The 24,371-nt window shown below is 37.4% G+C and overlaps 1 protein-coding gene across 1 annotated transcript; it reads right to left on the bottom strand.

Annotated features, from left to right (window-relative positions):
* Nucleotides 1–2,437: 2,437 nt before the first annotated feature.
* Nucleotides 2,438–6,213, bottom strand: LOC140889795 (protein transport protein SEC23 G). The gene is made up of 2 exons (XM_073297527.1): nt 5,285–6,213; nt 2,438–4,330 (listed from the first exon to the last, which is right to left on the bottom strand). The coding sequence occupies exons 1-2, from the start codon at nt 6,008–6,010 to the stop codon at nt 2,678–2,680; spliced, it is 2,379 nt and encodes a 792-aa protein (XP_073153628.1). The 5' UTR covers nt 6,011–6,213; the 3' UTR covers nt 2,438–2,677.
* Nucleotides 6,214–24,371: the final 18,158 nt, after the last annotated feature.

Genomic DNA, 24,371 nt, shown 5'->3' on the forward strand with positions numbered 1-24,371 from the left:
AAGCTCGTTCGAGCTCGTTTAATGAGGCTCGTTAAGGCAAACGAACCAAGCTCGAGCTTTACAATATTCGGCTCGTTAGCTCGTGAGCATGCTCGTTAACAAGCTCGTACGTCATCTCTTAGACGAAAAAATAATAGTATTGATATTTAATTTATAAATTTACACTTTACTTATGAAAAATATTGAAAAATCTATAAAAATTAATTTATTAGAATAAAATTACAAATTTTAATAATAATATTATATTTTTTCAAAAATATAATTTAGTTTTTAATTAATTTAATGAATATTTAAATTCATAGTCTAAATATATTAAGCTCGTTTAGGCTCGATAAAAGCTCGAATAAGCTCGTAAGCCATGAATATATTCGTTAAATAAGCTCGATAAATGAACCGAGCTTGAACATTCAAAAGTTCGGCTCGGCTCGTTTACATCTCTACTCTCATTGTATGGTGCCTGCCCCTACTTAAGTTTGTACCGCCAAGGCCTATTTGTTTTCTTTTAAGATACCCTTTTGAGTTTTTTGTAATGTATTTTCTTGAAATTGACCTGTCATAATAATGTTTTGGTAAATTACATTGCCACCCCTTAAAATGTGATCTCGTTACAGGATTGTCCTTTATTTGAACAAAAATTGGGGTGAATTATATTTAGCCATTGGTGAAAATTGAAAAGTTAAAAAAGTATATTAACAAAAAACCCCTATAGAAAATCAATAATCTTTTAAAAATCTTATGTCACAGACATTTATCCAACTAGAAAAATTTTGCACCTTGTACGTACATGCAAGTAGGTTGTTTGGGTTAAAATTAAGTATCTAACTCAATTAATGCAATGTTAATTTTCTAATTATTTTATTTCAACGTTGATATGGAAGTATGGTGTGCATGTGCGTTAACCCATTAAATTTTATTTTTATTTTTATTTATCAGACACATGACATTTTAGAGAATTCGATTATTATTATTTTTTCAATGATGCATTGGTCTAGTAACAACAACGAGGTCTCAAAGTCATGCTTGTGTGGGTTGTTAGTTGTACAAATCCGTCACCTTTACTGCATCAAAATAATAACAATAATTGATATCCGGAGGAGAAAATTAATTCAACTCATCGATGACCCTAAAGTAAAAGGTTTTTGCTATCCAACTAGGACCGGCTCGGGAACTCGGCCTCGGGAGCTCGGGAGCTCGGCCAAGCTCTCCCACCATATTTCCCAGCTTAGGTCGGGAGCTCAGGAGCTCGGCCAAGCTCCCCCACTATACTTCTCAGGTCGGGTCGGGAGTGCGGCTCGGAGGCTCAGCTCGGCTCGGGAGCTCAGCTCCGGAGTTTGGGAGCTTAGCTCGGCCTCGATGTCAGTAGGAAGCTAGCTTAGCAGATTGGTTCGATAACCTTAGAAAATTAGCTAAAATGTTAGGATCAGCGTTTATGGTGAGCTTTGAGTTTCAGCAATAGCTCACTCACCACTCTCCATATGACTTCATGGAGAGCAACAATATAGTGTCTTGGTGATGACCGTTCAGCTTAGATCAGACATATCAATATTTCCTTTGTCAAATGAGATTCGGACGAGATCTCAGCCTAGATATTCGGGATTATGATCCCGGGATTCTCGGGTTCTTGATAAGGAAGGTAAGCGCTAAACCCGGAGCCATCTCCTATAAATACCAGGTTCACTTTCATTATTTGTAATTTCAATTTCACTCGAGTGCACACACCACTCACTATATTTCGCTATCCTAGCATCTGACTTGAGCGTCGGAGGGGATACGCCGAAACACCTTCCGGCCCCCCTTAACACTCTTGTTCGTGGTTTCAGGTCAGCAACAGCTCATCAGCTGTTGGAGGAGTCTAATTAGCTCGGCTAGTTAGCTCATCCAAAGAGTTCACATTATTAATAAGTATCAATAATAAAAATAATAATAGCAATGTGATAACAAATAAAATCTTGCACATCAGATTTCTTCTCCCTTAAATTCGAGAAAATACCTTGTGAAAAAATTCGTATTTGAGTCATACTTGCGTGGGTTGTGTGATCATTTTTGTACAAGACTAAAGAAAATAGGGATTGAATTGAGAAAATCTCTAAGCTACACGTGCTAAAATGTGTTAACATTTAACCCCGAAATTTTAATATAATTTAATTTCCAAAGTAAATTACCATACATTTTGTTTTAACTTTCAAATTTCTGATGCAACTCACCATAACTTACCATACAATTTGTTTTCAGATTTGCGCCCGCTGTCAAATGCTGATTGACCCAAAACTTTAATACATAAAGAAATTGAATTTTTGGCTAACAAGAACGAAGTCACTTACCTTTTGTTCTTCTTTTCACCATTTTCATTATCCATCAGTTTGATAATTTAAAAATAGTTCGACATTATAATATGAAACAGTTGAGATATATCAGATACAATTTGCCATCTATGGGAAGTGAGTTGAAACAATATCAAACAAGGCATTTATTTACACACAATTTTTTCCAAAACCCTCAATAGCACAAAATTAGTCCAAGCAATGCCGAAAAAATGGATACATAATATCACAACACCAAATACATATATATGTACATCAACCCTCTTCCCCCTTCCATTAGAGTTTTCTTTTGTGACACCAGAAAACAGCTCACTTCAATGATCATACTCAGCTTCAAAACGATGCATTCGACTCGATTAACCTTGCACTGCCAAAGCTTGCAAGTGCTCAATAAATACTTGCAAGCTTACATCATCGGTAAATATAATATCAGTACCATCTGTATATTCTGAATTCTGAGTAACGGATGGATTCAACTTGGCAAGAAGAAATCTTGCCTGGCTACTGTGCTGGTCACATTTAACAAGTTTTGGAACAGGAATCCTTTCTGTTACCAATTGCTCGGCGTCAAGGTCGGGTGCTTCCAACAGTTTCTTGAAACTTTCGTGGCTGGGGTCTCTGTCGTAGCGGAGCTTCTTCCATTGTGCAATCTTGGAACCATAGTGAATCACAACGTAGAAGAAGGAATCAAATAGTAAAATTACATCTGGGGAGATGGAGCATATGTCCAGGATTACAGGGATAGGGGGGCCATCGAAAGAATATTGGAAAAGAGTTGGTTGAACCATGATAAGAGAATTTACAACACCCTCACGGTTTAACATGAGACGAAAATAAGATGTCTCATCCGGTGTGCTGTTAAAAACATCGATAAATTGGGATCTTCTCAAGTAATACATAAACTGAGGATATAAGGAGAAGTTCGTTGAGAGACGGAAGGTGGATGAATCTTCCGGTACATAATCCCCAAACTTGGCTGAAAAACGTATCAGCATTTTGTCAAGCCATCTGATAACATCATGAGCAAAACTATTTTCTGTTCGATGAATGGCTAGTTTAGCCATTACCGAAGCAGCTGCTTCTTGATCAAACCCAGATGCAATTTCCGGTGAATTCTTACCCACCCACCTTCTCGCAGCAGTTGTCACCCTCTTCCGAAGTCCCATGTTGCTATATCTATAACGTGTTATGAACTGTAAGAAAAATGCCGAACTAGGCTGAACATTCTGTTCATTGGCAACTTCGAATAAGAAAACAATGCACGTTTTGCTGGTCAGGGTACCAAGTTTCCAAATGTAAGTGCCACCCTCGCCAATCTCTTTGTCATTCACGGAATTATTCTTCTTCTTCAACGAAACGCAGGGGCCAAGAGCTCCACAAATTTTGACATCTTTGGTTGTTACTAGCTCTATTGTTGCATCAAAGAACATCTTCAGATTTCCATCATCATCACGATCAAAGTGGTGGCGCAAGCACTTTCTAAATTGCTCAGAATCAAATGATTCCCCTAACATCATGAAACCACCAGAATTTTCAACTGGGATTTTTAACTCAGCTGCTCCAACCTGATCCAGAGAGCATGCGAACAGATCAAGAATGATAGATGAATCAGACAATCTCTGAGACATTTTCTTGTAAAATGTGGTAGATTTTCTATAGTAGGAAGCATAACCATTATTGAGGTCTCGGTGAGTTCTGATGGCATCACCAAGATCTGAGTTAACAATGATTCCGGGGCCAACTGTTGCAGGTCCTGAGGTGAAGACCATAACACGAGATCCAGTGTTCAGGAGTCCTTCTAAGAGCCCAACAGCAACCGATATAGCAACCCCTGTAGACCTTAGAGGCCGATGGCCTGGCCTGACCTCGGTTGAAGAATGCAAATCTTCAATTGCTGTTGTGATGTTGAACTCACATTCAGATACTGGCAACAGAAAGCCTCGACTTTGCACAGCCGATAACTTTCCAAGAGACTTTGTCATGTGATGAAGCCCCAGAAACTCTTTGACCTGTCAAAAAGAAGGCAATAAACTTGGGTGAGTCAATAAAAATAAACTGCTATAGTTGAGAAAGCAAGAATCTTTTGTACTGGATCTAATATTCCATAGCTACAACTCTAAGTGAGGACATTTTATCGAATAGTGCTCATCTATAAGTTCCATTTCACCAAAAACAACTGGCTTACAGTACAGTCATTATTTTACGGACTAACAACGTTCATGCGAAAGAAGGTACATTTGTGGTGAAAATTCCAAATCTTGTTAAGTTAGATCCAGCAAAAGTATGAGCATAGTGAGGTTTAGAACATGATTAAGAAAAGGGTGAAAAGATGAATATTTTGGAAGCAAAAATCTATATATTGATGGAAATAATGGGAGGAAATAGTTATTTGGTTTATCTGAGAAAATATGCCAGTAAGTTAAATGCTAGAAATAAAGCACACAATTAAGTTGGGTATTGTTGTATGAATAGGTTATCAATGGCTAAATTGCTAGTATCCCATGCATGTTCTTTTAAGAGTCACTTGATTCATGCACATTTGACGTCTTATTTTTCAATAACCAAATGCAGCAATGAAAACAAGCATTGCTGTACACAGGAACAAAATTCCTCTGATTGGACAATAAACAAAATTACTCTCAGAAAACATCATATAATACATGAAACATTAGAACATAACCAAAGAAAACAAAGTCGTATGAAATTAAATTCCATTGTCATTTTCAGAAGCTCCCCCATCATCGTATATATATTCAGTTTTCACAAAGAGACGAATCAACAAAAACTATATGACAACTTAAAAAGGTTGATTATGTTCAATCAGAAAAAAAGTGAACATCTTCCACTAACAGCATGATCATATATCAAATTCATACCATTTGAGCAATAGATTGAAAATGAGCATCATCCTTATCATCAAATGTAAAGCATCACTACAAATTCGCAATCTTTACGCATTATACCTTCTCAGATGAAACCTCCCTTTCACCATGAAAAACCATGACCTTCAAACAATCTGCAAATCCCAAATCATACACCCTCACCATCGAGTCAAAAACCACCAAACCTACCAAAACATTCTCTGGCAATAGTGAGATGACATGCAACAACTCCCTTTTTAGCATCCCCAACTCCTCCTCTGATGTGCAAGCATCCACAACAAACACAAAAGCTGGCCCAACCACACTTCCCACCCAGTCAGAACCCAAACCCGAGCCGGAGTATGCAGCTGAACTCGAGAAAGAACTACTGTTAGACCCCAAACCCAACTGCCCATTTTCTCTCCTACCCAGGACTGGTCCCGAACTCGAAGACAAACCCAAACCAGGGCCAGAACCCCCTTTGCTGAAATGATACTCAACCGTGCTGTAAGTGGGAAAAAGCTCGGCAGGAATATTGTTTTCGTGGATATGGGCATACGATTTCGGGAACGGGTTTTTGCGGTAGCAAAAAGGGCAGGTCCAGATCCTGGAGACGTAGTCGACGCGAGAGTAGGGGTTCAAAACGGCAGCACATTGGGAGCAATTCAAGGGTTCGTACGGGAGGATCGGAAGCTCGCTGAATGGCATCAATGGCGTGCACATCACTGATAGTGGAACTACTAGAGACGCAACCTCAGACTTGGAGACGGGCCACGAGTGCCATGACCAACGCAAACCCTCGCTTGCTTCCAGTTCGGAGAAATCCATTGTCACCCCACGTGGCGTGATCAGGCGAATTTCATCGGGTTTCGACTGTTCCACGCACCTGATCCAGATCGGAATTAGGGTTTGCTCTCAAAATTTGGGGATTTACAGGGCTTTAATTTGGGGGGTTTTTTTTTTTTAAAAAAAAAAAATTGTAGCCGGCGACGATGAAAGCGGAGTTACGTGGACCACCAACTGTGGTCTGTGAGCCGAAGATTTAGCCCTTACACCACTTTTGAAAAATAACCTTCATTATTTATATTACAAAAATAACCCTATTAAATAAATTATTAAAACATTTTTACTCACAAATCCAACCATTAAACATAAACCCCTGGCTTTGCCTCGCTCGTAAACCCTTGTTTCGTATAGTCAACATAAACCATCTTCCTTTCATGTGACCATCTTCCTCCATTCTTCCATATCTTTATCCAAAAAATATATTCCCCACCCCAGTGGAAATCTTCTTCCTCCCACAACCATCTTCTTCGAAAGCACATCTTCTTCACCATCACACGACCATTGCTACTTTCGATGTCGAATGAAAGAGTTCTTGTAATTTTATTTACCTGTTTTGCAAAAATGTTGTGAAATTTGTTTGTAATAGTTTCTGGGTTGTGATGTTTTGTACGATTTGAAAATATAGGTGATTTTTCATAGATCAATTTGAAATATCTATGATATGTACTAACTTATCAACGTCTAGTTTCACAGAATTGAGATGCGAATACGTTTGAATATTGTGAATTTAGGGCTTCCAAGGGAGGGGAGGGACCGGTTATATTTGAAATTTTGAACTCTTTTGTTTTTCGAAATTAGTGATAATGAACATATCGAAAATAGAAGAAATGTTTGAAGAAAATTTACTCGGTCAAGTCCGACAACTATAAGCTCCTTAATATGGAGTTATAGAGGTTTTGGCTTATAGAGCCATTAGATGATTTTTGGAGACCTTTCAATGGTTTAGGATTTTTTTGCACTAGTTTATTTACATGTCTTGCCTCAAGATTAGATGGTTTCTAGAGACCGTCTGTAGAGACCATTTCTATGTAGACCATTTTTATAATGTGCACCTTTCCTCTTGGCCATGAACTTTCTTTGGATTTTTTATTTATTCAACTCTTTCATTTTTTTTACTCGAAACGAAGAAAAAAAAAGGGAAAAAGAGGTGTCTTGGACATCATTTTTTGATGTGCACCGTGTTTTTGCTAATGAGACCATTGGATGGTTTTTAGAGACCATTAGATGGTCTACGAAGACCATTTTTATGATGTATAGAGACCATCTTTTGGTTATATTTTGATTATGAATAGGGTGAGATGGTTTTTTTTTTTTTTTCTATCATGTAATCTTAAAATTGATATCATTTTGATATTATTTTGTCTTACGAACACAGATAAACTTAGATACTCAACTATCTCCCAGAAAAAAGGCTTTCAAGTGCAAACTAACAGTTCAAGCACGTTACAAAGAAATATCGAAGATAATAATGAATAGTCTAAATCCAGAAGATATTGAATTCATGGTAAAAAACACACAATTTGGAAATTTAATCACTTGCAGCGATACTTTTCCACCAATCAAGAATGTACTGATTTTCATGAAAAACATTTTCCAGGGCGAGTATAGTTTTATTGAGTGATGTATGTGCGAAATTAGAAGAGATGGTTGGTAGTTCTTTAATTGCAGTGAATATGGATAAAATCAGATTAGCTTGTTTGTTATTTGTTGGTGGACTTCTATGGCCAATTAAGGAGAAATGTGATCCATCTATAGATGACAAGATACTTTATCTTATTAATGATATAGATGGTTTTAATAAATATCCTTGGGGTAGAGTTGCTTTCCAACAAGCTCTTGGTAGTTTGAAAAAATATTTAGTAGAAAAAGAACAACAATTGATTGAGGCTCGAGCAAAGCAAAAATGCGTAAAGAATTTCACTTTCAATATGAGTGGTTTCATCCAACCTCTTTAGGTAAATAAGATCATTGTTTTAAAATATGAATTATTTATAATGTTAATTGATTGATATTTTCATTTGTGTATTGTGATTATAGATATTGGCATATGAATGTATTCCAAGGATTCGAGAAGTTTTTGCAACAAAAAAAGAGGAACATAACATTCCGCTACCTCGTATGTGTCGATGGAAGTCAAATAAATGGTCTAAAAAGAAAGCTCCATCGCTTAGTGAGGTTACTGATGCAGCTAACAAGCTGACCAATGTATGGATTAATTTATTTATTTATATGCTAATAACATACATTGTATTAGTTTGTCCATATATATGTTAATATCCTATATTGTATTAGTTTATTAGTATATATGTTAATACCTTATACTTAACTAATACATTTAAAATATTTGTAGGATATTATTGGTTTGTTGAGGCCTACGACGGAAGAGGTCTCTGCTGCTTATGTTTTGAATGGTTTTTTTAGCCATTCATCTGAAGATGCAATCATCGAAAAAATAATGGAGTATATGATGGAAGAAAAATATGTTTATTTCATTCAAACACTTGCACTAGAGCCATATACATAGTTAGATGCCGAGAAGCCATCCCTTCGTGCACATGAAGCACCAAATTCTCCATCTCCTACACATGTGAATGTAAATGTTGCGGCATCTACTTCAGTTCAGTCCAATGACATTTGAGAATACATTGATAAAAGATTGTCGCAAATGGAAGCCAGTTTAGAAAGAAGGTTGTCAGAAAGCGAGGTTAATATTGAAACAAGATTGACTAAGATTTAGAAAGAAGGTTGTCAGAAAGCGAGGTTAATATTGAAACAAGATTGACTAAGATTGAGGACACATTGCAAATGATTTTGGATTATATTTCAGATAAAGACAATATGTTTGCAAGGAAAATGAAAAGGAACGAGAGTTTGAGCCCAACACTCCATTGCAACAGTTTTCTTCATGATACATGGGTATTTTTATAGTAATTTATGAAATTTTGGTATTTTACTCTTAATATTTTTTGATTTATATGCTAACAGATAAAGACAATGTTCATCAATCGGAGGAAAAATTTGAGCACATGCAACATTCGTCCACACAACATATTGGTAATTTATTGGTTATACATTCCAAATATTTCGTGAAATCACTGATATGTTTTTAATATGTTAATAGATAAAGATGATGTGCATCAATCAAAGGGATTATTCGAGCACATACAAAATACATTCACACGTAAAATCGGTATTTTATAATTAGAACATGTTGAGTTATATATTCCGAATTATTTTGTGCAGTTATTAATATTTTTTTTGTTTATATGTTAATAAATAAATATGATGTTCGATCGGAGGGAAAACCATGTCCAGAGCCAGTGGAGCAACTAGATTCGATGACCCCTTCATCCCCGAAACGTGTAGTTAAAAACTCAAAGTTTTTATCGACTCCATTCACCAGTGGACCCTCCACCACTCCATCGATTGTCATGAAGTTCAATCCATTTTTGGGTTGGTTTGACAATAAAGAATATAAGAAGGATATCAAGCAGCTGGAGTTGGATTTGAATATTATGGAGGAAACGACTATGAAGAAAGAGATGTGTAGAGATTACAACAAATTGTGGATCAACAATTGTACACACCTGGATCTTGGATAGATAATGATGTGAGTATCTTAATTTATTTATAAATTTTTAAGTTTATATAACATATAATAATTTAGTGAATGTATTTTCAGCATATTACTGAATGTTTGAAGGGTTTGCTGGTTCTACAAAAAAAATCATACAACAATTATTGCTCAAGATATTTCATTGATGGATAGTTATTTCTCCTAGAGGCTTATAAACGAGTTCAATGATGATAAAAAAAAGAATCTTGACACGTTGATAAATCTTGTGACCGAGAAAGATTTTAAGTGGCCATCAATTCCCTGGAAAAATGTCAGAAGTATCATTTTTACTCATAGCTTATGAAATCATTGGATACTTTGATGGTGAATGTGAAGGAAAAAGAAATATTTGTTTATGATTCAAACCAGAGTTGTTACAATAGACGTGAAATACTCTCGTTCATGAGACCAATTGGAGCAATGATTGTTGTGTTGATGACGAAGTTGGGAATAATTAAAATAGCAATAAGTGGAATGTAAATCGACCTAGATCTTTCCCCCAGCAACAATTAAAGTTAGTCAAATATTACAGCCCCTATATTACACATTACTAAAATAAAATTTTTTTTCCTATATATCGTGGTATTAATTAGTATCCTTTTCATATTGCAGTGGAGAATGTGGAGTATATGCCATCACGAAAGCTGCTTTGGAGATATGTGACATAAATGCATTAACACTCAATGATGATATAGTTGTTGATTTTAGAAAGTACTTTTCTTTATCTATTTGGAATGGGCATTGGACATTGAGTGGAAAATAGACCTATTATATAATTTGTTATGCTAGAACTTTGTTGATCATGTTGAATTGAATTATAGATGTTGGACATGAATGGTCTTATAATGATGGTAGTTCATGACAGTAATGGTATCTGGTGTTGATTTTGAAGATTGTTGTGGATCATACAGTGTCTTGCATTGAAAATATATGTTTAGGAGTTGAATGTCTAATGGTCTTATTGAAGGTTGTCTAATGGTCTTTGCTAAGGTTTCATGGTCTTCGGTCATTAATGATCTTATTGAAGGTCGTCTAATGGTCTTTGCTAAGGTTGTATGATCTCTGGTCATTAATGGTTTTATTGAAGGTCATCTAATGGTCTTTATTAAGGTTGCATGGTCTCCGGTCATCTGTAATGGTCGTTTTGAAATGGTCGTAAAGTGGAACGGTCGCTTAGAACAGTCTCTTAGAACGGTCTCTTAATGGTCTTATGTAAAGTAGCACGGTCTCTTAACGGTGTTCTGTAAAGTGGAATGGTCTCTTACCACGGTCTCTTAATGGTCTTCTGTATACCATGATATATTGTGTTGTAACATATTGTATCTATATGTCATAAACATGTGATATATTTTGTTAGACTAAATATTTTTATGTATGATATATATGTTGAGTTGCGTCGTAAATATATATATATATATCATAATTTATATAAGTATACTATGACATATTGTGATGCGCAACAAATCATAACATACATATCATAAATCTATATATCATAACTTACATATGTATATTTATGTATATTATGACATATTGTGATGCACAACACATCATAATATGTTGTACATGCAATACATATAAAAATATCATTTACATGTATGAAATATGGTATGATATATAGAGATACATATATACCATGATATAATATCTTGTAATGTAACATATTGTAGCTATATGTCATAGACATGTGATATATTTTGTTAGGCTAAATCTTTTTATGTATGATATATATTGAGATGCTTCATAAATATATACATATATATATATATATATATCATAATTTACATAGGTATACTATAACATATTGTGATGCACAACAAATCATAACATACATATCATAAATCCATATATCATAAATTACATATGTATATTTATGTATATTATGACATATTATGATGCACAACACATCATAATATGTTGTACATGTAATACATATAAAAATATCATTTACATGCATGAAATATGGTATGATATATAGAGATACAGATATACCAAAATATATTGTGTTGTAATGTAACATATTGTAGTTATATGTCATAAACATGCGATATATTTTGTTAGACTAAATCTTTTTATGTATGATATATATATTAGGATACGTCATAAATATATATATAATAATTTACATAGGTATACTATGAAATATTGTGATGTACAATAAATTATTATATATTGTAGATGTAATAAATATATATATCATAACTTATAGAGATATCATATGACATTCATGACATATATTATATATGTAACATATGAATCCATTACAATGTTGGGCAAACACCAGACAACTATGGTGACATTAGAGACTATCAGAGACCATGAAAAACTAAGGTGACCATTAATGACTACCAACAACCACGCAAAACTAAGATGACCATTACAATGTCGGACGACCATTAGATGACTAAGAAGACCATCATAGACCATTAGAGACCATGCAACCATATGCTGGGCGACCACTGGACAGAGACCATTAGAGACCATCGTGAAGCCATTGAGACCATCAAAGCAATATATCATCACGCAGACCAATCTAGCATAATGGCAACCTCATTTCATTTACGTCTACCAAACTCCTCAACAGAAGGAATTTTGTAAAAGATGCCACACAAAATAACCATGATGTGCATTTTCATACACATTAGCAACAACATTAATTATACCTTGATGTCTATCAGAAATAATCTGTAGTACTTAAAATCCAATATAATAATTCGCATATATTAAATTAAATAAATATTATGGTTATTATTTTTAAGTTTAATTGATTTAAATTCTTTATTTGAATTATGTGTTATTAGAATATCATTTATTTATTCAAATGATTTTATTGTGCTACTTATTTATTTTAAATATTTTAAAGGTATAAGCTTGCTTATTTAAATGATTTTAATTAATTGTTTAGTTTATTCATTTAAATGATTTTAAATGTCTAGCTTATTTAGTTAAATTCTTTTATCTGTCCAAATCATTTTAAAAGTTTTTATACTGCTTGTGTATTTATTTAAATTAATTTTGGAACGTTCGTCTAGTTGTTTAAATTATTTTAATCGCTCTGATATTATTTAAATATTCCATTTATTGCAGTGACATAAAAATATTTAAAGTGTTGATTTTAATTCCTAAGATAGTGCCTAAAATTATTTTTTTAATAATTATGATTTTAGTTGCTTGGAATTAATTGCTTAAGTTTCCTTTAAAATTTAAGTGCTCAAATATTTTAAGTTCTTTATTATTAAAATTTTTGAGACAGTGGATTCCGGTTCTGACGTATGGCGATGTTGGATTTTTGGTGGTAAATTTCAAGAATTTTGATTTTGAAAGTTTAGTAGGAAGGTAAGAGGAAAATTTAGGAGTGAATTCAAAAGTTAGAAATTTCCGGGTATCAGAAATCATTTTTCTTAGTATTGCAATATTGGGATTATCTTTGACTTTTTCGAAAATTAGAATTTTCATAAATCCGGATTAGTAAAACCCAATTTAATATTTTGATTAGGGGGTTTAAACTTAGAAATTTTATTATTGTAAGTTAGTAGGAAAAGTTGTAATATAAATTGTACGTTTAAAAAAACACACACACACCTACTTTAAAATACTTACACCTATACATATACACACATGTACACACAACACCCAACATTTTAAAACACTCAACTCATTTTAATTTGAACCCTAGCCATCCAAACCCAAACTAGCCGACTCCCTCTCCTTTTCTTTTCCCCCTCCCTCTCAATCGGCCGTTCCCCCCTCTCCAGCCTTCAGCTGCTGACCGCCGCCCTCCACCACCATTTCCGACGCTGGGAGGACCATATTGGAGGTCAAGAGAAGCTGCTGGTCGAAGATTCAGCCATCCCATTCCCTTTCATTTTCGTTTTTGTTGGGTATTAAAGGTTGAAGGCAAGTTTAAACATTTCTTTGGGCATTCTAGCAAGCTATTTATGTTCCTATGCTAAACCTTTACTTAAATTTTGAAATGCCTTGTATTTTGAGTTGTATGGGTTCGGATTTTTATGATTTTCCAGCTAGGGTTATGCTTAAGTTTCGAAAATCACATTCATATTGTTGATTGGGTTGTATGATGTGTTGTAGTATAGAAAATGAGGTCAATTGTTGCATCTTATGTCCATCGAAAATTTCAGAGGGTTATTTTTCCTGAAATTCAAAATTTTCAAGATGTGTGGGCTGTTTTTGAAGTATATAATAGTACTTTATTGTTTGACATTTGGCCTTCATTGATTACTCGTGAATTGGAGGCTTTTTGGTGCATAAAATTTATGTTTTTGAATTTGTGGAGTGGAGGTATGGTTGAGGGCTGCCAAGATGTTTATGTTAAGTCCTAAGAGATGGTATGGAGTGTTTTTAGTGGTTTGGAAGTAGGTGGGGGTAAGGATATATGGCTTGGTGGTGATTCCTCATAGTAGAAGTGGTTTGGGATGACATTTGGATTGAGCAGGGCAGCCTGATTTCGGGGCAGGGGAGGATCTGGATGAGGTTTGGGCATGACTAGGGCTGGTCCGAGTCAAGTTCATGACGTTGTGGTCGCGTCGGTATAAAATGGGCTCGTTTCGGGTAAGATTTCATCAAGTTATGGATTTTTGAAGTTAAGGTGTCGGTGCAGAATATTGAGGGCAAAAGTGGGCTGTCCGGATTGGGTTTTTGTTCAGGTTGTATAGGCTGTCAAATGAGGTTGAAAACAGGTCATATGGTTAGTTTGTAGTGTTTGGAGAGTGTCGGTTTGAGCGGTGTTGAATTTGGCTAAGGGATGATAGATCTACTTAAGGGTTTTACGGTTTGGTTGCTCGGTTTAAGGCAAGGTTGAGGAAAGTAAAGAATAGTTGGGCTTTTAGCTTAGGGGCAGCCACTCACCCACCTTGCACCCATATTTTTGAGTTGAGTTCCATTTCTTAAGTTGCATATTCGTGTGCGTGAGTTTCATTTTTGAGCCAAACAATATATTCAAAGGAAGTCGATACAAGTTCTTGCATGCTAAGTATTTTGAGTCGAGTCATGGAAGGAAAGAAAGTATTTTTGAACAAAGTGAGTTGATTGTGACTGGACAGGTCAATGTGGGTTAAAGGATGCCTGACCCACTTGCCATGGACGTGTAGTAAGTGGCTGGGAGACATCCCAGCTCCCGTACCAAAAGAGACGTGTAGTAAGCGGCGAGGTTCATCTCGGCTCCCCTACCAAAAAGGAAAGTAAAGGGGCAAATCACGTCGGAAGAAATCTCGGCGTCTTGCCGGCATAGTGCACTACAGCCATGATCATGATCAAAACTTGAGTCACAATTCGAGGATCAAAGTTCTAAAGCAAGATCAAAGTTAAAGTTTCAAGTATCAGTTGACTCGTCTCAATTTATTCAGTTTTATGTTATGCATGCATTTCAGTTAGGTCAAGAAAGTTCATAAGTTTCATGGCGTGAGTTGGTGTGAGTTCATACTTGCATGTTGTACCATTTTCCTTATTTCACGCACGCTTACAATTTTAGTTTCAAAGTATATTATGTATTGTAGTTTGAGTATTGCTAGGAGTATTTTAAAACCCTTGTTATATCACTGTTTATACTTGCTGGGTCATTAGACTCACTATGCTTGTTTGTTTGCCAGGTGAGGAGCAGTTTGTTGAGACCGACGGGCAGATTCCTTGAGGTTGAGGTCGTCGGTGGTGAGAGGCCCTAAGACCATCGCTGCTATGTTTCCGCTTTAGTTATGATTGTAATAAAGAGTTTAAACTTATGTACTTTTGGTAATAGCCAGGATGTGTTTCCCTGTGCTTAAGTTTTATTTGTTAAACATGTTATTGCTATTTTGGCAACCGGGTGGTGGTTGCCATTCCTTTTCGTACTTATGATTTTCGCAGTAGTTATGATTACCGCATTTATTGATTTTGGTTAAAATTGCTGTCTGTGACAGGGAGGTTTTACTTACTTACAAACAAGTCATGACGAATTTTTTTTTAAAATCTGCGTTTTCTTTTATTATTTATTTAAGATTAGAGGTTAGGGTCGTTTCAGTTGGTATCAGAGCACGGTCTTGGTTTGGGCTGAGCCTACTGCCGGTTGCCGAAACTCAAGGGATCTCGCCTCAAGGTCTATAAGTTTTAATGAATTTTATATGATAGTCGTAATTGATTTATTGTTTTTAATGTTTTGATGTCATCTTTTTAAGAATATTTTCAAAATAGATGTTTAAATACTTTAAATGTGTAATTTCAGTGTTTAATTTTGTTTAAAAATTTCTGTTAGTAGTTTTGAAGTGTACCATTCAAATGTTTATTTTTTTAGCATGCGACTTCAAGTTAAACGGAGTTGGTGTACCAATATTTCTTTCAGTTTTGGACAGCACAGGAGAATTGTATGAGTTATTAGGCAGAGTTAACAATTCTTGATGAGATTGTAGGAGTTGGTTGAAAACATTAAACTTGCGCATTAGGAAAATATTAATTGATGTGTCCTTGTATTAATTTATTCTCTTATGGATGGAATTTAGTTGGATAAACTAAGTGTATAGTTTGCTTAGAAATTTATAGATGTATGTTTTGTTAGTTAAGTTGTGAATCGAACTGGTGTGAAGACTTGAAGTATATACTTTGTTTATATTATTATAGATAGTTTTGAGTTTTTCTTTTGTTATATGGGCAAATATGATTTTAGAAATAGTGATTCGATTACTATGAGCCTTTCAATTATATGAACTATTATTCCGATCATTAATTCATTTTTCCTCTTTTGTGCTCATATCCATTGCAACGAATACTTTTGAGTATCCGAAATTTCTTTGCACATCCTTTGTTCATTTATGAATTCGTATGCCATCAATCAACGTTGTATTCTGCTACTTTGACATAGGTTGAACTTTTAATAAGACTTTATTCTTATCTCACACTTCTTGAAATTTTTCTTCGGTTATAGAGTCACATGTTGATGTGAGTGAGATTCATTTTGTCCTTATTTTTGGTGATCTACTTATTTTGTGGTTGACATTTGAATATGCCTTAGGACCGTTGTTTCCCCTGATTATTGACTTGTATGGACTTATCTCGACTGAAGTCACATCGATTACTCTCAATCATGCTTTGATTGTTTGAGCATGATTTCATTACTCATGGATGAATGATCACGAGATTTGTATCTTGTTGGCTCATATTCATTATTCTTGGAGCCTCCATTATTATTCACTCATCCCTAGAATTTAATTATGAGTTGGTTGTTTTCACTTATCTAGATTTTCATTTTCAGCTCGTTTTGTTTGTAATGCTTGCATCATTTCATTTCACATTAAGCAGCATTACTTGTATGTCTGTTTCCTTTCATGATCCATCATGATGAGGATTTGGGTGGATCATAATTTCAATTATTATTTCAAATCCTTGTGTAGAGAACTGGCTCGTAGCCGCTTAGTGAGCATTTAGACTGTTGGAATTTAACATTTATACTAGATAAAATCCTAAGTTATTGTTGTGATCCTAGGAGTAGTGACTATCAATTGTATCTAGTTCTAGTGAGTAGATTGCTAGGTAGTAAATTATTTGATTTGGGTTGTTTCAATTTTGAATAGGATCGTTAAGAGTAAACATATTATTTTTTTGGTAAGCTGAATGGGTGAACAGTTGCGAGATAGGAAATAGAGTTGTCCCTAGAGACATTTGGGTACTTTATATTAGCATTATAAGGTTTTGTGAATGTCAACCGATAGGACTATTGCACCAACTATGAGAACAAAATGACGAATAGAATATTCAAGCGATTTACCGGATAAGCTGTAGATTTATTTACCGGTGAAATACTAAGGTACTAGAGGAATATTGAGGAAGCATATACGATCGGGTTACAAACTCTTCAAGGTTCGAATCCAGGATTAAGGGAACATTGCATTTATGACCTGGAGTGCAAGGTTCGAATCCTGGGGAGGGCAAAAACTTCTCACCAGGGGGGAGAAGATCATGAGAGCAAGAATGAACTGGGCCAGCCCAGTTCATTACAGTTTTAAACTTAGGAATTTTATTAGTGTAAGTTAGTAGAAAAAGTTGTACTATAAGTTGTACTTTTAAAAAACACACATACACACACCTACTTTAAAATACTTACACCTATACATATACACACATGTACACACAACACCCAACATTTTAAAACACTCAACTCATTTTAATTGGAACCCTAGCCATCGAAACCCACACTACCCGACTCCCTCTCTCTTTTCTTTTCCCCCTCCCTCTCAATCGACCGTTCCCCCCCCCTCTCCAACCTTTAGCTGCTGACCGCCGCCCTCCACCACCATTTCCGACGCCGGGAGGACCATATTGGAGGTCAAGAGAAGCAGTTGGTCGAAGATTCAGCCATCCCATTCCCTTTCATTTTCGTTTTTGTTGGGTATTAAAGGTTGAAGGCAAGTTTAAACATTTCTTTGGGCATTCTAGCAAGCTATTTATGTTCCTATGCTAAACCTTTACTTAAATTTTGAAATGCCTTGTATTTTGAGTTTTATGGGTTCGGCTTTTTTTGATTTTCCAGCTAGGGTTATGCTTAAGTTTCGAAAATCACATTCATGTTGTTGATTGGGTTGTATGATGTGTTGTAGTATAGAAAATGAGGTCAATTGTTGCATCTTATGTCCATCGAAAATTTCAGAGGGTTATTTTGCTTGAAATTCAAAATTTGCATGATGTGTGGGCTGTTTTTGAAGTATATAATTGTACTTTATTGTTTGACATTTGGCCTTGATTGATTACTCGTGAATTGGAGGCTTTTTGGTGCATAAAATTTATGTTTTTGAATTTGTGGAGTGGAGGTATGGTTGAGGGCTGCCAAGGTGTTTGTGTTAAGTCCTAAGAGATGGTTTGGAGTGTGTTTAGTGGTTTCTAAGTAGGTGGGGGTAAGGATATATGGCTTGGTGGTGATTCCTCATAGTAGAAGTGTTGTGGGATGGCATTTGCATTGAGCAGTGCAGTCTGATTTCGGGGCAGGGGAGGATCTGGATGAGGTCTGGGCATGAATAGGGCTGGTCCTATGACAAGTTCATGACGTTGTGGTCGCGTCGGTATAAAATGGGCTCGTTTTGGGTAAGATTTCATCAAGTTATGGATTTTTAAAGTTAAGGTGTCGGTGCAGAATTTTGAGGGCAAAAGTGGGCTGTCCGGATTGGGTTTATGTTCAGGTTGTATAGGCTGTCAAATGAGGTTGAAAACAGGTCATATAGTTAGTTTGTAGTGTTTGGAGAGTGTCGGTTTGAGCAGTGTCAAAATTGGCTAAGGGATGATAGAGTTAAGGGTTTTACGATTTGGTTGCTCGGTTTAAGGCAAGGTTGAGGAAAGTAAAGAATAGTTGGGCTTTTAGCTTAGGGGCAGCCACTCACCCACCTTGCACCCATATTTTTGAGTTGATTTCCATTTTTTAAGTTGCATATTCGTGTGCGTGAGTTTTATTTTTGAGCCAAACAATATTTTTAAAGGAAGTCGATACAAGTTCTAGCATGCTAAGTATTTTGAGTCGAGTCATGGAAGGAAAGAAAGTATTTTTAAACAAAGTGAGTTGATTGTGACTGGACAGGGCAATGTGAGTTGAGGGATGCCTCACCCACTTGCCATAGACGTGTAGTAAGTGGCTGGGAGACATCCCAGCTCCCCTACCAAAAGAGACGTGTAGTAAGCGGCCGGGTTCATCTCGGCTCCCTTACCAAAAAGGAAAGTAAATGGGCAAATCGCGTCGGGAGAAATCTCGGCGTCTTGCCGGCATATTGCACTGCAGTCATGATCATGATCGAAACTTGAGTCACAATTCGAGGATCAAAGTTCTAAAGCAAGATCAAAGTTAAAGTTTCATGTATCAGTTGACTCGTCTCAATTTATTCAGTTTTATGTTATGCATGCATTTCAGTTAAGTCAAGAAAGTTCATAAGTTTCATGGCATGAGTTGGTGTGAGTTCATACTTGCATGTTGTCCCATTTCCCTTATTTCACGCACGTTTACAGTTTAAGTTTCAAAGTATATTATGTATTGTAGTTTGAGTATTGCTAGGAGTATTTTAAAACCCTTGTTATATCACTGTTTATACTTGCTGGGTCATTAGACTCACTATACTTGTTTGTTTTCCAGGTGAGGAGCAGTTTGTTGAGACCGAGGGGCAGGCTCCTCGAGGTTGAGGTCGCCGGTGGTGCGAGGCCTTAAGCCCGTCGCTGCTATGTTTCTGCTTTAGTTATGATTATAATAAAGAGTTTAAATGTAGTGACCCTTACCCGGATCACCTACTAAACAGAACTTAGGTATGCAATTAACTTAATCAAAACAGTAATCAGAATTCAACTGCGGAAACCATAACATTTACAACACCAAGAAAAGGAATCTGTAAATATCCAAAAATATTCAACCAAATCGAATAGCTGTATAAACCCAAAACAACAGAATAAAAAAAACCTAAACGAAGCTCCAGCTGATCAACCACTGTCTAGTCCCTCTTCGATCCACCCGCCTCGTCCAATCACAAACCTGCCCCATGAAATAGGGTGTCCAGAAACACAGAGTACGAGACGTGAGCATAAAATGCTCAGTACGAGAGTATGAGTATACATGCATGCAAAGTGAACTCCCTATAACTTGAGGTCAAGGATCAGATACAAAGACAGACCGGGCCCTGGTATGTAGCACGCTCTGCCGTCGCTTCAGGAGGTGGCTCCCATACCATAATACCAGTGGATTTACCGGACCCAAAGCCACGGAAGTTCATCCACTAACAGGATAGGGTATAACCTTACTAATAAACATCTCGAAGGAGATAGCTCAGTATGCAAATGAATTCAACATAAATCAATGACATATAAACCATGCAGTCACATAATACATGCATACTCAGTCAGGATATCTCGAACAGTACTTTCGTACCTCAAATCAGTGCAAGCTCTACCAACTCTAGGTCCACGCCTATAGTATGCTCTACACTGCCAAATGATACTACTATCATTAAAGTGCTCTAAAAGCCTTAACTAAGCTATTGCATACTCCTAAATATTTTTAGGAAGCAAAAGCTATACCTTCGTCCGTCGTTAGCCCTTTGATGTCGATGCCTCCAGAACATGGGCACAACTCCGCTGCGACTACCGAATGCCTCGCCGACCCCCGGATCAAGCCTAGGAAAACTAGAACTAAGAAAATAAGACTAGAATGGAGAGGGAATTCTCGGAATTGGCAAATCAAAATGAAGCCTCGGCCTTCTATTTATAGACAACGATCGTAACCTCCGATCCTCGATCGGAACTTCCGTTCCTCGATCGGAACGTCCGATCCTGCCATCGGAGCTTCCGAAGATCCTCATCTGCCACATGTCAAAATATCACTGATTGGCTTCGGATAGGGGTGATCGGAGCTTCCGATCCTGATCGGAGCTTCCGATCCTGCCACACGTCATGCCTGACGTAATTCGATCGGAGCTTCTGATCGCTCATCGGAGCTTCCGATCCTATTCGGAGCTTCCGATCGCGCCTTCGAAGCTTCCGATCTGTCCGATACCCAATTGTTTAATTAGCGTTGATTAATCCTTTAATCACTGATTTCGGGTACGGGCTACTACATTCTCCCCCACTTAAGATGTTTCGTCCTCGAAACAGATCTTAAGTACTGAATGTAACACAAGGTACAAAAACATTCTTTATTCAAATCAAACATTTACTGAGTTTGCAACTGAATACAACTTAAGAATGAAATCAAAACAACTTAGGATGGTCTTCACGCATCCTGTCCTCAAGCTCCCAAGTAGCTTCTTCAGTGCCTCGGCGCTGCCACTGAACTAAAACCAAAGGAATGACTTTGTTTCGCAAGACCTTATTCTTATGATCCAGGATACGAATAGTTTTCTCAACATAGGTCAAATCCTTGCTCACCTAAACCTCAGACCGCAGCAGAATATGGGACTCATCCGCCACATACCGTCGCAACAGAGATACGTGGAACACGTCGTGAATACTGGACAGATGCGGTGGCAAAGCTAGTCGATAAGCCAAATCGCCAATGCTCTCCAAGATCTCAAACGGACCGATAAACCTGGGAGACAACTTGCCCTTAAGGCCAAATCTGAGAATTCTGCGGAAAGGTGACACTCTCAAAAACACCCTCTCCCCGACATCGAACTGCAAAGGCCTACGCTTGGTGTTAGCATAGCTGGCCTGACGATCCTGTGCAGTCTTAATCCGTTTCTTGATCTGATCAACAATGTCTACCGCCTGCTGGATAAATTCCGGTCCCTCAGCCTGTCTCTCCCCCACTTCTTCCCAGAAGAGTGGAGTACGAAAATGCCGCCCGTACAATGCCTCATAAGGTTCCATCCCAATACTAGTATGATAGCTGTTGTTGTACGCGAACTCGATCAATGGCAAATGATCCTGCCAGGCTGAGCCAAAATCCATGACGCACGCTCTAAGCATATCCTCCAAAGTACGGATAGTGCGCTCTGACTGACCATCAGTCTCCGGATGATAGGCAGTACTCAAATTGAGAGTAGTACCCATCGCACGCTGAACACTCCCCCAGAATCTAGAAGTAAACCTGGGGTCCCGATCGCTGATAATGCTCACAGGCACTCCATGAAGTCGAACGATCTCTTGAATGTACAACCGAGCCATACGATCCACATTGTACTCCTGGCTATAGGCAATGAAATGCGCTGACTTGGTAAGTCGGTCCACCACAACCCAGATAGCATCACAGTTCCTCGGGGATACCGGCAAATGGGTCATAAAGTCAATTGTGATAAACTCCCATTTCCATTTAGGAATAGGCAGACTATGAAGCAATCCTCCAGGTCGTCGGTGCTCTGCCTTGACCTGTTGACACACCAAACATCTCAAAACAAACTGATAAACACTGCGTTTCATTCCCTTCCACCAGAAATGAGTACGTAGATCCTTGTAAATCTTGTTGCTCCCAGGATGAATACTCAACTTAGTGCGATGCGCCTGAGACAAAATCTCCTCTCGCAACTCTACATCCTGCGGAATCACAAGCCTACCAGACAAACACAGAAAGCCATCTGACTGATAATAAAATCCAGATGAGCTACCATTGTTAGCTAGACGAGCTAAACACTGGGTCTTCGAATCAGACATCTGAGCATCTCGAATCCGCGAATACAAAGCTAGCTCAGATAATATCGCAAACATCTGGATACTCTGCATACCTTTCTTATGCTTGAAAGTATATCCTGAAGTACAACAGTCACTGATCGCACTAGACATCGAACAAGTCTGAAGTGCGGATAGTCGCACCTTGCGACTCAATGCATCAGCGGTGAGATTAGCAGCTCCCGGATGGTACTTAATCTCGCAATCATAGTCCTTAAGCAAGTCCATCCAACGTCTCTGCCTCATGTTCAACTCCGCCTGAGTGAACAAATACTTGAGACTCTTATGGTCGGTGAAGATCTCAAATTTCTCTCCATACAGATAATGACGCCAGATCTTCAAAGCGAACACAATGGCTGCCGATTCCAAATCATGGACTGGGTAGTTATCCTCGTGAAGCTTCAGCTGTCTAGAAGCGTATGCGATCACATGCCCATTCTGAGTCAGGACACAACCTAACCCCTGAAGAGAAGCATCAGTGTACACCACATACCCTCCAGATCCTGACGGTAATGCCAACATCGGCGCAGAAGTCAACCGTCGTCGAAGCTCCCAGAAGTTCTCCTCACACTCGGAGGACCACTCGAAATCCACACCCTTGCGGGTAAGCTGCGTCAAAGGTCGAGCTAGCTGAGAGAAATTCAAAATGAAGCGACAATAATATCCTGCTAGACCCAAAAAGCTATGGATCTCAGCAACCGTCGTCGGTCATGACCAATTAAGCACCACCTCAATCTTGCTTGGATCAACAGAAATCCCCTCCCTGGATATGATATGGCCAAGAAAGACCACTCGATCCATCCAAAACTCACACTTGCTCAGTTTGGCGTATAACTGCTCATCTCAAAGAGTCTGCAGTACCAACCGCAAGTGAGAAACATGCTCTTCCATATTACGCAAATACCCCAAGATGTCGTCAATGAAGACCAGGACAAACTTGTCCAAATACTCCCTTAAGACACGGTTCATCAGGTCCATGAATATAGCCGGCGCATTAGTAAAACCAAATGGCATCACTAGAAATTCGTAATGCCCATAGCGAGTACGGAATGTAGTCTTGGCTACGTCTTGATCTCGGACTCTCAACTGATGATACCCATATCTCAAGTCAATCTTGGAGTAAACTGAAGTGCCCTACAGCTGATCAAACAAGTCATCAATACGAGGCAAATGATACTTGTTCTTCACAGTGACTCGATTCAGCTGCCGATAGTCAATGCATAGCCGCATAGACCCATCCTTCTTCTTTACAAAAAGAACAGGAGCTCCCCAAAGAGATACACTAGGACGAATGTACCCCTTGTCCAAAAGATCTTGTAGCTGATTCTTCAACTCACGCATCTCTGAACAGGATAGGGTACAACCCTACTAATAGACATCTCAAAGGAGATAGCTCAGTATGCAAATGAATGCAGCATAAATCAATGACATATAAACCATGCAGTCACATAATATATGCATACTCAGTCAGGATATCTCGAACAGTACTTTCGTACCTCAAATAAGTGCAAGCTCTACCAACTCTAGGTCCACGCCTATAGTAAGCTCTACACTGCCAAATGATACTACTATCATTAAAGTGCTCTAAAAGCCTTAACTAAGCTATTGCATACTCCTAAA

Source organism: Henckelia pumila, chromosome 1 (genome assembly GCF_033568475.1).
Source record: "Henckelia pumila isolate YLH828 chromosome 1, ASM3356847v2, whole genome shotgun sequence".
NCBI lineage: Eukaryota > Viridiplantae > Streptophyta > Magnoliopsida > Lamiales > Gesneriaceae > Henckelia > Henckelia pumila.